The sequence below is a fragment of the Pogonomyrmex barbatus genome, unplaced genomic scaffold (genome assembly GCF_055798465.1).
Source record: "Pogonomyrmex barbatus isolate J1 unplaced genomic scaffold, ASM5579846v1 scaffold19, whole genome shotgun sequence".
NCBI classification, from domain to species: domain Eukaryota; kingdom Metazoa; phylum Arthropoda; class Insecta; order Hymenoptera; family Formicidae; genus Pogonomyrmex; species Pogonomyrmex barbatus.
Genome location: NW_028297115.1, coordinates 1,338,777 through 1,352,622, shown reverse-complemented (window position 1 = coordinate 1,352,622; position 13,846 = coordinate 1,338,777). Strand labels below are relative to the sequence as shown.

The 13,846-nt window shown below is 28.8% G+C and overlaps 3 protein-coding genes and 4 non-coding genes across 11 annotated transcripts in view; 1 reads left to right on the top strand and 6 right to left on the bottom strand.

Annotated features, from left to right (window-relative positions):
• Positions 1–581: 581 nt before the first annotated feature.
• On the bottom strand, positions 582–3,994 carry mldr (mitochondrial ribonuclease P catalytic subunit). Its single transcript, XM_089075545.1, has 4 exons — positions 1,735–3,994; positions 1,281–1,524; positions 1,039–1,169; positions 582–937 (listed from the first exon to the last, which is right to left on the bottom strand). Exons 1-4 carry the CDS (start codon positions 2,586–2,588, stop codon positions 616–618), a joined length of 1,551 nt encoding a protein of 516 aa, XP_088931671.1. The 5' UTR covers positions 2,589–3,994; the 3' UTR covers positions 582–615.
• Positions 3,995–4,065: 71 nt separating this feature from the next.
• Positions 4,066–4,184, bottom strand: LOC148936869 (5S ribosomal RNA). The gene has a single exon (XR_016138967.1). It is a non-coding gene; the product is annotated as a 5S ribosomal RNA (ribosomal RNA).
• A 245-nt stretch (positions 4,185–4,429) lies between these two features.
• Positions 4,430–4,548, bottom strand: LOC148936868 (5S ribosomal RNA). The gene has a single exon (XR_016138968.1). It is a non-coding gene; the product is annotated as a 5S ribosomal RNA (ribosomal RNA).
• Positions 4,549–4,793: 245 nt separating this feature from the next.
• On the bottom strand, positions 4,794–4,912 carry LOC112552789 (5S ribosomal RNA). The gene has a single exon (XR_003096785.2). It is a non-coding gene; the product is annotated as a 5S ribosomal RNA (ribosomal RNA).
• Positions 4,913–5,157: 245 nt separating this feature from the next.
• On the bottom strand, positions 5,158–5,276 carry LOC112552790 (5S ribosomal RNA). The gene has a single exon (XR_003096786.2). It is a non-coding gene; the product is annotated as a 5S ribosomal RNA (ribosomal RNA).
• Positions 5,277–5,734: 458 nt separating this feature from the next.
• Positions 5,735–10,124, top strand: LOC105429296 (leucine-rich repeat-containing protein 58). Of its 5 annotated transcripts, XM_089075553.1 has the most exons (7): positions 5,736–6,066; positions 6,801–6,901; positions 7,046–7,108; positions 7,455–7,934; positions 8,442–8,658; positions 9,166–9,355; positions 9,732–10,124. In XM_089075553.1, the coding sequence occupies exons 4-7, from the start codon at positions 7,462–7,464 to the stop codon at positions 9,896–9,898; spliced, it is 1,047 nt and encodes a 348-aa protein (XP_088931679.1). In that variant the 5' UTR covers positions 5,736–6,066; positions 6,801–6,901; positions 7,046–7,108; positions 7,455–7,461; the 3' UTR covers positions 9,899–10,124. The 5 variants fall into 5 exon arrangements, with proteins under 5 accessions (XP_088931678.1, XP_011640472.2, XP_088931679.1 ...); XM_089075552.1 differs by lacking the exon at positions 7,046–7,108 and having other exon boundaries at positions 5,735–6,066; XM_011642169.3 differs by lacking the exon at positions 6,801–6,901.
• A 1,333-nt stretch (positions 10,125–11,457) lies between these two features.
• Positions 11,458–13,846, bottom strand: part of LOC105429295 (glycogen synthase kinase-3 beta) — a 48,112-nt gene continuing 45,723 nt past the window's right edge. Inside the window, exon 8 of the mRNA XM_011642165.3 lies at positions 11,458–11,688. Within this exon, the coding sequence (XP_011640467.2) occupies positions 11,615–11,688 (74 nt within the window). The 3' untranslated portion in view covers positions 11,458–11,614. The remainder of the gene's footprint in view (positions 11,689–13,846) is intronic.

Sequence of the window (13,846 nt, the reverse complement as noted above, 5' to 3'; positions counted from 1 at the left end):
CGGCAAAGCGATAACGCGGTAGCCAATCATCGTCTAGTTTTCTGTTAGGTGATGAAATTATTATAGGCTATAAGTAAGTTTGTTCTTTTTAATTGAACTTGCATAGTTTATCTTTTCTCTTTTTCTTTTTATGCTGAAAAAAGAAAATAAATAAAACGAACTATGCAAGGTACTGTGTTAGCCCAATATAAAAAAGAAGGAGCCAATATAAAAATTGATGTAAGGAGTAATAAACTATGCAAGATTAGCGATAAAGAACAAGCCTGATATTTACACTATTAAATTATGCGCCATTTCCAATTTTGTTCTCAAACTCAAATTTAAAAAACTAAAAGTACTTCTGTTATGAAAATTTTTATTATTTATAAATTTTGTTATTAAATTTTCATAACAAATTAGAAAGCTAGTTTTTAAAATTCACTAATTGCAATAGCACAAATAATAATATATAATCTATGACACCTTTTGTAAAATTACATAAAAATATGATATATGTCTATAAGAATAGACATCAAAATCTTTAATTATATCTGATGATTGATATAAATATTTGTGATATTTAACAGAAAATTGTATGAAAATTGTCTTCACATAATTTATTTTATCTTATTATACTTAATTATACTTAAAGCAGAACCAGTTGTCTGGAAATTCATGTAAGTTTGTATTAATAATTTTCTCGTTAATATATGGTATGTGCCAAGTGTTGTCATTCTTTTGCACAGTCGACACATACTCAACAGGTTCTTGGATACGAATGCCAGTTAAACTTGTCTTGACAAAGTATTGATGCGAAAACTGCCACTTCTTAAATTCCTGTTGCAAATGCGGATCTTTCAAGGAGTATTTATGCTGTCGCATTAAGTCCAGTGAGACAAATTTTGCATTCAACCCACTTGCCATGGTTGCATAGAGTATATAGGGGTCGTCAGCAGATCTAAAATTTTATATATTACACAATTTTTATTTTTATCATGTACTTTTAAAATTGTTATGATTATAACACGGAGAAACTATCTGGTGAAATTCAATACTTACAAATCATCTAGTAAAAAGACAGTAGCTTGTTGTTTTATGCGTTTAAAAATAGGCAACTTTTCATGATGCTTTCGCGTCACCACAAGTATCTTTTTTCTGCAATCAATGAAATACTCGACCACTCTAACCAACTGTAAAATAAATAAATAAACTGTAAAATAAATAAATAAATTTTACATTTCCCATATATTTATTACTATATCAACATGTTTCATTTTAATAAAAGCAATATGCATTATTACCGATAATAACTTTGGTAATTTCTTGGTATGAATATATGCCAAATTAAGCCCATCAATCACTATATCGTAAGGTTTAGTCTTTTCAATAAATTGCTTGAACTTATCCAATTCTTTTGGATTAGTATTACGATAAATATCTGATCCTATGATTAATTTATCTATCACAGACTCTGTCAGTTTTTGGAAATTTTCTTTAGTAAATGTTACTTTGGCCAAGGAAGAGTGGCAATGTATACAGTTTCCTCTAATAAATAAGAATAAATATGTTCTAGTTAAAAATTTATCCATTGATATAAGATATCAATTTCATTTATTAAATTTAAAAAAATTAAAAAACTGATTATAATTAAAAAAAAATTTATCTTTTACTGTTAAATTCCTGTATAATTATCTAAACTATTAAATTACTAAATTAAAATAAATCATATGTTAGAATAATGAAAAAATAACAAACGTTTTTTTGGGAATCGGCTTGAGTGCTATGGACCAACCATACTTGACAGCCGTATCAGCATAAATATTTATAATTTCATTAAATGGAGTTATGTTGTATTTAAGCCATACATTAAACATTTCTTCCATTCTACTATTGAAAGCTTTTCCATCATCCATCTGACAGTATTGTAGATGCGACTTATATACAATACTTTGTGGAGTCATCTTGCGTGACAATATATATGACAGTGTTTCCCATGCAATATTAGGTTTTCCATTTCTAAATGCAGCACCAATTAATGCGGAATATACAATGATACCTGGGCTAGACGTCATCTTTATCATTTCTATTATCTCGTACGCTTTCTCCCATTCGTCCGTCAAACATATGCTTATTATGCATTGTTCAGCTGTAAAATAATCCAAGTACGGATGGTTTTGCTTTAAAGTGTTATAAGTTTCTATAATTTCTGTTTTATCTGCGTCAGTTAAGTTCTCTTTTAGAACGTAGAGTCGGAGATATTTTCCAATCACTGCTGTGTTTAGAGGATAATTGTTTTCTCTCAAGAACTTAAAATACGCGATAGCATTGTCCAAATTGGTGCTTTTAAGACACATATTTATGATTATTGAGTCTACAATGGCTGGTGTGATTATTTCTTGTTTCTGAAGTATTCTTTCTCGTATACTTTTCCATTGTACATTCGATACGTCTCCTTTTATTTTCTCGTAGATGTCTGGATATTCATTGATAATAACGTTTAAAGGAACTACTTTTCTAGTATTGCAAAATTGTCTTGACAAAAAATATGCTTTTCTGTGAATTTTACAACAAGACCGTAATGGTTGATGCAACTTGTATAACAACGTCATTTACTCTGTTTTTGAAAACTTGACTTTATCAAGAAATTTTTCTATCTTTTTCCACGTTCCTCTTCAACATTCATAACTTCACATCTTTTAACCTCCTCAAAAAATCATACAACATGTGTATTGGAAGCTCAATTCAAACCTATGCATCTTGAAGCAGAGTGCAGCACTGTCGATTTTCTCATCTTCATCATGATATCATGATATCCTCTTATGTTAAAGAGGAGGTCCATATCTTGTGAATCTTTTTTATCGATAAAAGTGCTTTAACGTGGCCTATAGCTATGGTGACCATACCAGTCTTTATTTTTAAGGATAATCCTTTATTTTAGACAGCTGTCCTTTAAATAATGTATTTTTAAATGCGCGTTAATAATTTGTCGACATTTTAATCATACTAAAAATGTCACAGATACAAGATTTACATTACTGAGCGATAAAGATCGTATTAATACTTATTTCTCTATTATTACAAGATATATAAAATATGATATAATGTTTAAATATGTATTAAAAAATTTTCTAAATATAAAACCATGTTATCATTACATAAAACGAAACGATATGCTCTTCTCCCCGCCTTTTAATACTAAGACGAAATTAGATTAAATAAAAAATTAATTTTTCTCATATTTTTTGTTAAATTATTTTTATAAAAATAATAAAATTTTTTATATAAAATTCGTAAGGCTACAAAAAGTTCAAGATTTTAGAATAGTTAGAAAGCAAATAAAAAAGATTGTGATTTTTATTAAATACAATATTTGCAACAATTTACTTTTTCTATCCTTAATTTTCTGTTTACAAATTTTTGACAAGTATTTATATATCTGTTCTTGTGATTGGTTTATGATAAACTATTCTTAAAATTTTTAAATTTAAATTTAAAAGATTTTTAAATATAACAACGAACTATGAATATTGATCGAAGACCGAACATTGAATATAAAAATTATATCATAAATAGATTCAAAATATAGAAAGAAGAATATAGAATATAGAAGTAACGATAAACTATTAAATTAGCGTTACTGAAAAAATGTAATTATGTTATAGTTACAGTTACTATAAAAAAAAAAAAAAAATAACAGCGTTATCAGTCTATCCAAAAAAAATTGTAACGACAATAAGCATTATAAATAACTCATTACTTGCTAATCTTGCTTATATATAATATAATTCTCTTATATATTTTCAAACACTACGATACTATCTTGGTTATTCTAAAATATTAATACATTTTGTATAACAAAAGAGAGAAAGAAAAATCTACTTTTATGTTCAACTTTCATGATAAAAATCTAAAAATAAAAATTTTAATAAATTATAAGATTGAATAATTCTAATAATTCGAATTAGAAATGATTTGGTTTTATAAATAAAGAAAAATAATATTTATAAAAAATATAAAATATAATCAAATAATTTTCTAATAATACAAAAGAGAAATTGATTTAATTCTAAAAAAAAAAGAAAAAAGTGACAACGTCACACGGTGTTCCCAAGCGGTCACCCATCCAAGTACTAACCGTGCCCAGCGCTGCTTAACTTCAGTGATCGGACGAGAACTGGTGCTTTCAGCGCGGTATGGATGTTGTCAAGTCCTCATCTCCATATTATGCAACTTCAGCGACATATAATTATTAAAACTTAAAGCTTTTGAATTTATATTATAATTAAAACATAATATTTCATGTTTTTATAGTGAAAATTTGTTTATTTTAAGTAAGAGTCGAAATACTTATAGAAAAAATAATATTTATAAAATATAAAATATAATCAAATAATTTTTTAATAATTTAAAAGAGAAATGATTTAATTCTATAAAAAAAAGAAGAAAAAAGTAACAACGTCACACGGTGTTCCCAAGCGGTCACCCATCCAAGTACTAACCGTGCCCAGCGCTGCTTAACTTCAGTGATCGGACGAGAACTGGTGCTTTCAGCGCGGTATGGATGTTGTCGAGTTCTCATCTCCATATTATGCAACTTCTGCGACATATAATTATTAAAACTTAAAGCTTTTGAATTTATTTTATAATTAAAACATAATATTTCATGTTTTTATAATGAAAATTTGTTTATTTTAAGTAAGAGTCGAAATACTTATAGAAAAAATAATATTTATAAAATATAAAATATAATCAAATAATTTTTTAATAATTTAAAAGAGAAATGATTTAATTCTATAAAAAAAAGAAGAAAAAAGTGACAACGTCACACGGTGTTCCCAGGCGGTCACCCATCCAAGTACTAACCGTGCCCAGCGCTGCTTAACTTCAGTGATCGGACGAGAACTGGTGCTTTCAGCGCGGTATGGATGTTGTCGAGTTCTCATCTCCATATTATGCAACTTCTGCGACATATAATTATTAAAACTTAAAGCTTTTGAATTTATTTTATAATTAAAACATAATATTTCATGTTTTTATAATGAAAATTTGTTTATTTTAAGTAAGAGTCGAAATACTTATAGGAAAAATAATATTTATAAAATATAAAATATAATCAAATAATTTTTTAATAATTTAAAAGAGAAATGATTTAATTCTATAAAAAAAAGAAGAAAAAAGTGACAACGTCACACGGTGTTCCCAAGTGGTCACCCATCCAAGTACTAACCGTGCTCAATGCTACTTAACTTCAGTGATCGGACGAGAACTGGTGTTTTGAGCATGATATGAACGTTGCCGATTCTCAATTATGTGCAAATTATTCAAATACTTCAAAATAGAATTAAATTGAAACATTTCAAATAAAATTAAATTTCTCACTAATATAGCATATTATTAATTTAAATTTAAATTATTATTATTATTATTTTAAATTTAAATTTAAATTTGAGTATATTTGACATTAAAAGCATTCCCGAGAAAAATATTATTCATCAAAATAAAAAAAAATTTTCATTTAAAATAAAAAATTAAAAATTATATAATAAAAATTAATAAAAAATTTGTCTTATTTTAATCTACGACGATACGCAAATTTTCCACATTAAATCGCACGCGAGTATATGTGAATTATGGAGAAAGTAAAATCGTATGCTGTGTATGGCGCATTCTTAAAGATGGCCGCCATCTGACGTACACGTGATTCGCTTAATTTCTCCGAGTATATCTCATGTGATTCTTTGACGCAAATCCGTCTGGATAGGCCTTAATAATGATATATTTAGGATTGGTTGCAATAACGCCTGGCGGGGAGAACCGCTCGCGAGCGAGGCAGCGGCGATGATAGGCGATGATGGATAAAGACAACTTGGGCTGATAAAGCGCAGATGTCACGCGGTCGCGATTCGTAGCGCCGCCGATCTCCGCGTGTTCGATTAATCGTCGTTCCGCTCGTGTCGCCTTCGTAAGAGTCGCTCGTACGACATTAAGCATCTACGCATCGCGTAAGTCACCTCTTCGAGAAGTCGCTAGACGAGCGGAAGGTCGCAAATTACATCGTCTTTCACGTGCAACCAAAACGAGTAATAAGTAAGTGCGGTGTTCCGTGCGGTGCTCCGTGCAACCAGACGGTTTTCATCTTGTGACGTCACGAGAATCGCCCTGCCAATTCGCGCGCAGCGCTAACGCGCGAACTTCAAACGTCCGCTCGTGCTTGAATTCATCTTTTCATCATTTGTTCTTTTATCTTTAAATATTTTAACGATGTGATACAACGTAGGGCGAGAATTTTATATCGAAGAATGAAGAAAGGTTGTTGCTTAAGCTATACAAATTGTAAACAAAATTGTGTAATCGATCGATCGAATTTTACATTTTTCTATATAAATCTTTCATATCTTTTTCTCATGATGAGAAAAGTAATTCTATTAAAGGCATGATTTTATCAAATAATTTCGTAATAATGAACTTTAACTTGTGTGACAATTTTTTTTCATTAAAAATATACTTTGATCTTGAAACACTGTGTATTTTTGAAATTTTGCCAACAACAGCGTGATTTGCCTGATGATTTTTCTTTATCAGAATCTTATCGATGTCTGAGAATTAATTATTGACATTGAATGCACGATGAACATGCGCATGTGCGTGTTTTTCATGAAAAAAAAAAAAAAAAAAAAAAAAAAATTATAACGAAATTATAGTTTAAGAATACAGAATGAAGAATATTCAAATCTTTAATCGTATTATTTTTCATGGACCGGCCAAAAATCATTGCAACATAACAGTAATCATTTGGCCATTTATTGTACATCTTCTTTCAGCAATGACCTTTTACGAATTTATCGATCTTTTATAATTACTTCGATATGCGTCGAACGTATGATAACATGTTGAATATAAATCTACATAGTCATGTTACTCGGTGAGTGATGAAAGATACACATCCATTATTTACATTTTGGTGTTTTTCTGTCGTATTTGCGATTACAATAATGACGACGCAGTTTTATACAAAATTATCATTTTTTTCATTTGTGATCATATAAATTTCCTTGCCGTTTTACAGAGAAACAGTTGGATAATCGTGACGAGACAATCAAAATCAATACGGGAGTTAATTCTGCATACTGTAAAGTTTATATATAAATTATATTAAATATTAAAATGTTATAAGTGAACGACGTAAATATAATGTGTTATTGTCATAAATTTCATCTTAACGTTGTAATCTATCATGTTAACGTCATAAAAATTAATGTTGTAAATTATTTATTAACATTTATAAATTTATATATATATATATATATATATATATATATAAATTATATATTTATCATATCATATGTTATTTATATAAATTTATATATATTTATGTATATTTTTATGACATTTATAAATATATTTACGCTCTTTTCTGTATGAATAATGTGTAAAACAGCGAATAAGCAACATTGAAATAAAATTAAATGTTAAAGCTTGGTCATGGAGAATTACACGTCAGATTCGAGCGACTCGGATTCCGCTTTGAGGACACTGGACCTGTCCTACCTGTTACTGGACAATGAAGTGTTAGATAAACAATTCCTCAATACCAAATGCCCGGAGCAAGTGGATACTCTGCTACTGAGTCAGAATCTTCTCACAATCATTCCCACGAGCATCAGCAGATTCACCAGCTTGACTTCCCTCGACATCTCGAGCTGCGGCCTCACCAAATTGCCGGACTTCTGGACGGACTGTCCTCTGACATGCCTAATTGCGAAACACAACAATCTTGCCAATGACGGACTGACAAAAGATTTTGAGAATCTCAGCAGTTTGAGGGAACTCAATTTGAGCGGTAATAGACTCACGGAATTTCCCGATCAGATTCTAGATTTAATCGGCCTGAGGTATCTTTACCTGGGCGGCAATCATATCAGCGAGATTACCAAGGACATTTGGAAGTTACAAAGGTAATTGCCCGTTTCAAGAATTGAAGTTTTAAGGAATCTAATTTTCTGCGAATATATAATATACAGAGAGGGAGGGGGAATGAGAAAATTAAATTCACAAATGTACCGATTTTGTACCGATCACTGTTTTCTCTCAAGTCGCTTTATCTGGAGACACCAGCTGTACAATCAATTTTAATTACCGTTTAAGCTTTATTCCAACATTATGCTAAAACGAACGATGCCAACTACTTGTATTATTTTTATTATTTTTTTTCATTAGTGCATTATGCTAAAATAATGTTTATCGCATGTTGCTCGCCGTTTTAATGCAGTGTCCTAAAGTTTGAGGAGAAATATGTAATTGTTACATTGGAAATTTGTAATCGCAAAAATATGAATTAATAATGTAATATATATAATAAATTAATAGTAATAATTTGTCGCCATGTATAATTTTAAATAAAGAAATTTAAGGAAATTAATTAAAAAACATCATGTATTTTTATCAAATATTGTGGTTTGTAGGTTGCGAGTTTTATCGATGGGAAACAATAGATTGACAGAAGTACCGTCCACTCTTGGTCAATTGAAGACTCTACAGGCTCTCGTGCTGTGCGATAACATGCTGGAGAGCCTGCCAAGCTCGATAGCTAACTTGACAAATCTGAAAACTCTATCACTTCACAAGAACAGATTACGGACACTGCCTACTGAGATAATAACGTTAAAATGTCTTACAGAGGTTGGTTATAAATAATTTAATCATAAAATGACTTCCTCTAATATCATTGTTTATCGCAATGAAAAATATCTGAAATATTTTAAAAATGATTCTACACAAACGCACCTGATTTTTTTTATATATCAATAGTTTTTTTATAAATCAACAGTTTTTTTTTTTTTTACAAAGGAACAAAGGACAAACAACAAGTTTTCAAATATGATTTCTTTGCTGCATTCTCTGATTATGTTTATCTTCATTTCTATCAATGTTAATTTATAGAAATGAAGATAAATATATATCAGAGAATACAGCTTCTATTTCTTTCAATTTACTTTTATCCTTTTTTAGCTCTAAAAAAGAAGAAGAGTAAATTAAGCCAACATAGTTTTAATAGACATAGTTAAAGATGGACATTATAAATGTTTAAATTTGCAATGTAAACTTCATGCAAATTAATCGAGCTGTGCTTATTTTTGAATCAACATATTTTTTTCTGCAATATACACCTGTATTCGTTTTTCGCAGTTGTCTTTGCGAGATAATCCATTGGTGGTGAGATTTGTTTCCGATATGACGCATAATCCACCTTCGTTGCTGGAACTAGCTGCTCGCGTTGTCAAGACCACCAATATCCGCTATGACAGTGAGAGCATACCGCACAATCTGGTGCAGTATCTCAATAGTGCACATAGTTGCGTCAATCCTAAATGCAAAGGTCAGTATTTGATTATAATTCGTTATAAACTATAATTGTGCAGCGATGCTTAATTACCCGATGGATGTCAATATAAACATTGAGCTGATAGTTGCAACTAAGTAAACGTAATTAAGCAGAGTGTTATTTTGAGGGCCCATAAAAAAATTAATTGAAGCGAATCACAGTCGAGTAGTATTCTGAGGGAATAAACTGACTGAGAAAAAGACTCGAGTGTGATTTCTGCATCAAAAGCTTCTGCAGAAAAATGTGCAGAAATAAATAATGTTTCAGAAATAGTTGAAATATGTTTAAATATAAACGTAATTTAGAAGTATTACCAAGTATTTTTTAAATGACATTTGGATTTGAAGATAATTTTTACCTTTCTGTGCAGGTGTTTTCTTTAATAATCGCGTGGAGCACATTAAGTTCGTCGACTTTTGTGGCAAGTACCGTTTGCCGTTGTTGCAATATTTGTGCAGCAGCAAGTGCATCGAGCCACGCGACAGCGACGAAGAACTCGTGAGCGGAGCTATGATCAGAAAAGTTCTTCTCGGCTAATGAGATCTGGAGGATATATCTCTGTAACGTTCAAGATTCTAAAAATTATTTTGCTACAATTTTTTTCATTTCAAAGGAAATATTCTCCATTTTCTAGAAATCTGGTCTCGATCGGTGATGCACATTTATCACAGATATTTATCTAGAACTAAATATTGCAACAGATTTTACAGAATGGAAATTAAAACACACACATAAATTTAATAAATATTATATTTGAAATAAATATACTGTGTGTTTTAATGACACAATTTTAATATTAAAACGATCCTTTCCAGTGCAGCTAAGAGATCCGCATGTTCTCGTTCAAATGTTAAGTTTATTAGAGGTTTTTGACTGGATAGTGGGACTTTTAGGTACTTTCAAACCGACTATTTTAAATCATATAGTATGCAAACCTTGTCCTAACTTTTAGAAATGAGGTATACTTTAATCTTTTTATATGCTCTCAGTGTATTGTTTATTCAAGTTTTTGAAAGAAACTCTCAAGAATTACTAGAGATTTAATATATTTTGTAAATATGCGAAGATAAGGACCAGGTTTTCTAAGCAGTAAATCTTTGTATATGGAAAAAGATCGAGGCGGCGGTTAACATTATTGTTAATAGTTTATTGTTAAATAAACCACAAAATATACAATAATAATATTATTATATAGGGTGACTCCGCCGCGTGCTTGACGACGGGACGTATCGCGCGATTTCTTTTATTCGCTTAAACACATCCAGAATAGAGTTATGCTACAAGGTATTTATCATCATCATCATCATCATCGTTGCGACTAATACGTTTTTGCGTCATCATGTTTCGTAAAACTAAAAACAACATTCAAGAGAAAGAACGCAGAGGAGGAATAGCGAAATGAGAATGATGTGTATTTATAATTTTATATATATATATATATATAATTGTGTAAACATAGCAATCGTGTAATAAGAGTTGAACTACCTTTTTTCTCATGTTTTACTCACCGCTTAGTACAGTGTGTAGTCATGTATAATTAATTACCTATACATACATATACATATTTATATATATATGCGTTTTATCTATATATTACATACATATATATGTATGTACATGCTTCTTTCTCTTTCTTTCTCTCTCTTCCTATCGAACGCACTATTGTATTCACACGTACACGCATACATACATACATACACACATACACATATACACGTGCGCGTATAATCTCATGACCTATTCATGACGTCGAATTAGCGCGTTTTTATCGTATAGGCGTGGTAGTAATTAGCACTACTCTGCTTACTTCTTTTTTTTCTTAATCATCTTTTTATTTTAATTTTATTTTATTTAACTGTGTGGTAAATATTTTTTTGTCGCATACGTGCTTGCGTACCGTCTCGTTCTCTCTCTCTCTTTCTTTCTTCTATATAAATATATATATATATATATATATTTATATATATTTATTAAACAATTTTTTTCTAATATCGTACATTCATGAATTTTAAACATTAAGGACTCACTGCGCCTGCGGTCGAGAGTGTTACCTTGATTTATTATTATTCATCATTCTTTATATCATTCAGGAATACCGACATCATCATCATCATCATCATCATCATCATCATCATCATCATCATCATCATCATCATCGTCATCATCATCATCATCATCATTATCATCATCATCATCATCATCCTGTCTCTCCCGATCAGCGCGCAATGTGACCTGCATCAACCAATAAATCTTCTATTCGCCATCCACTTCTTGTTGCTCCTGATGAGCTTCCTGCTCCTTCGTCTCCTTGGCATCTTTGTCCTCGTCTAAAATGCGATATTGAGGAGTGTAAAAGAGGCACGGGATCATAAAAGTGAGAGGCGTTATCTTTACTAGGATATTTTTCGCATGATATATTTCTTTCTTATAGTATAAATGAAAAAAAATTATGCAAAGTACTTGTTTTAAAAATGTTAACATGAAATATGTTCCTTTTAATTTTTATTGCACATTATTATATATTATTATATATATATTACTTTTAATTAAAATATTTTTTGTTAAAAAGTTTCTTTCAAGAAAAACTTATTTTTTTAATGTAACAGAAGAAAAGTTCGCTTTTTATGATTCAAGATTTATATGATTGCATCAATCTTAATTAAAAGAGAGGAAAAGAGAGCAAAAATGAGAATATGTAAGAAGATACAAAATAAAATCTTCAAACAAAATAAATTTGCTTAAAAACAGATATCTATAAAAATTATAAAAATATTTAAATAAAAAAATTTATATCATCCCATTACTTTTAAATTAGGCTTAATAAGAATTTACATAAAGTAGCTTCTAAAACTTTTTCTTATATTTCTATTCAAAGAAGAAATAATTTAAAGAATTATTATATTAATTTGAGCAGAAAATTCTCATATAATTTGAAATTCTTTAATATCTGTATCAGATAAGAAAGTAATTGCGTGTTAAATGAAATGCATTTGCATAATGACTATACATTTATGATATTGATTGCTCCTTCGTTAGGTCAGATCGGTTAGAATATCGATGTCATTAAGGATGTTGCGGTGTGATAACGAAATGCATGTAATTATTGTATCATATAGGGTGTCCAAGAATTCGTGGAAAATGTATTTTGTAGCGTGAAGACTCGTTATCATAAGCATTAAAAGCACAGATAAATAAGTTTACAAAATATCAATCAAATCTAATTCTACTTGGACGTTATAAGTAAAATAATAAATATGCTAAACTATTATTTGTGCTGTAACATTCGACTTAGACTTCAATAGAATTTTTAATTTGATATTTAATTATGAAGATATAGAATATTGAATTTTTATAAGTTATAAGTTTTGTTTTCCTTAAACAAAAAATATCGAAAAACTGTGTATTATATATTAATACTCGTTAATACGATTAGTTTTAATTTATAATGCAAAAAAATTTTTTTGGAAAAGAAGTTGTGGGACTTTAACTAGTTTTTTATATATAAATTTTAGTTTTAATACATTTTTAATAGGAAAAATAATTTTTGTGTTATAAATAGAATAAAAAATCAGAAAAATTATTATTACAATCGTGAATTTCCTTTTTTAATTAAAAATTTTTAATTTTTTAGATTCTTCTAGATGAGATTTCTTACTTCTGAAGAGGATGTCCAGTAATTGAGAGATTCTTAAAACAAATTCTTGAAATCAGATCGAATCGGAAAGGAAAATTAAGATCATTCTTAAAGTATCATTCACACATTTGTATCAAACATTCTATAACAGTATATAAATCTTACTTATACATCAAACTTTAATTGATAGATAATAAATAAGATATATCATGATATGGAAAAAGTGGACGAATTAAAATGGAATTGGGAAGGAAAAAATCACTTACATGGATTTATATCTAAAACATATTCGAAATTTTCTTAAAAAATTGAATTTTTGCATCTATTTTTTTCTATTCTTTCTCTTTTCGACATATAAATATTTTTCATTTAAAAATAAAACATGGAATAAAAAAGGTATTTTTATTTTCTAACTTTTTTTGAACGAAATATACTTCAGTTTTTTTTAATAAACTGAAAATTAAAAATTATTAATAATAAAAAATTGCATTTTCATTAAAAATACAAGTCAAATTAAAAATAAATATGCAATGACGAATATATATATATATATATATATATATATATATATATACACATACACACATATGTATGTAGATACACATACATTAAAAAATTATGAAATAAATTTTTCAAATTTATGTTTATTTTAATTCGTTTGTTTAAAATTTCTCTATTTATTTTCAACGATTCTCTCTGTCCCATCCATTTTTATTCATATTTTATTAATAAAATCCATTAAAGACCTCAATATTATATAAATTTATATATATTAAAGATAATAATTACAATGTTTCGCGATTGTTTTTATTTTTTTATTTAATACCAACAATATTTTGCACAATGTACCA

What these genes read in the sequence shown, in the direction of transcription:
- LOC105429296 (XM_089075552.1), top strand. Translation starts at nt 6,846, where the DNA reads ATGCGTCGAACGTATGATAACATGTTGAATATAAATCTACATAGTCAT. An exon ending in CTACATAGTCATGTTACTCG is followed by an intron (nt 6,902 to 7,454) that starts GTGAGTGATGAA and finishes TAAATGTTAAAG; the next exon opens with CTTGGTCATGGAGAATTACA. An exon ending in CGTCAATCCTAAATGCAAAG is followed by an intron (nt 9,356 to 9,731) that starts GTCAGTATTTGA and finishes CTTTCTGTGCAG; the next exon opens with GTGTTTTCTTTAATAATCGC.
- mldr (XM_089075545.1), bottom strand. Translation starts at nt 2,588, where the DNA reads ATGACGTTGTTATACAAGTTGCATCAACCATTACGGTCTTGTTGTAAA. An exon ending in AAGCCGATTCCCAAAAAAAC is followed by an intron (nt 1,525 to 1,734) that starts GTTTGTTATTTT and finishes CTTATTTATTAG; the next exon opens with AGGAAACTGTATACATTGCC. An exon ending in AATTACCAAAGTTATTATCG is followed by an intron (nt 1,170 to 1,280) that starts GTAATAATGCAT and finishes TTTATTTTACAG; the next exon opens with TTGGTTAGAGTGGTCGAGTA.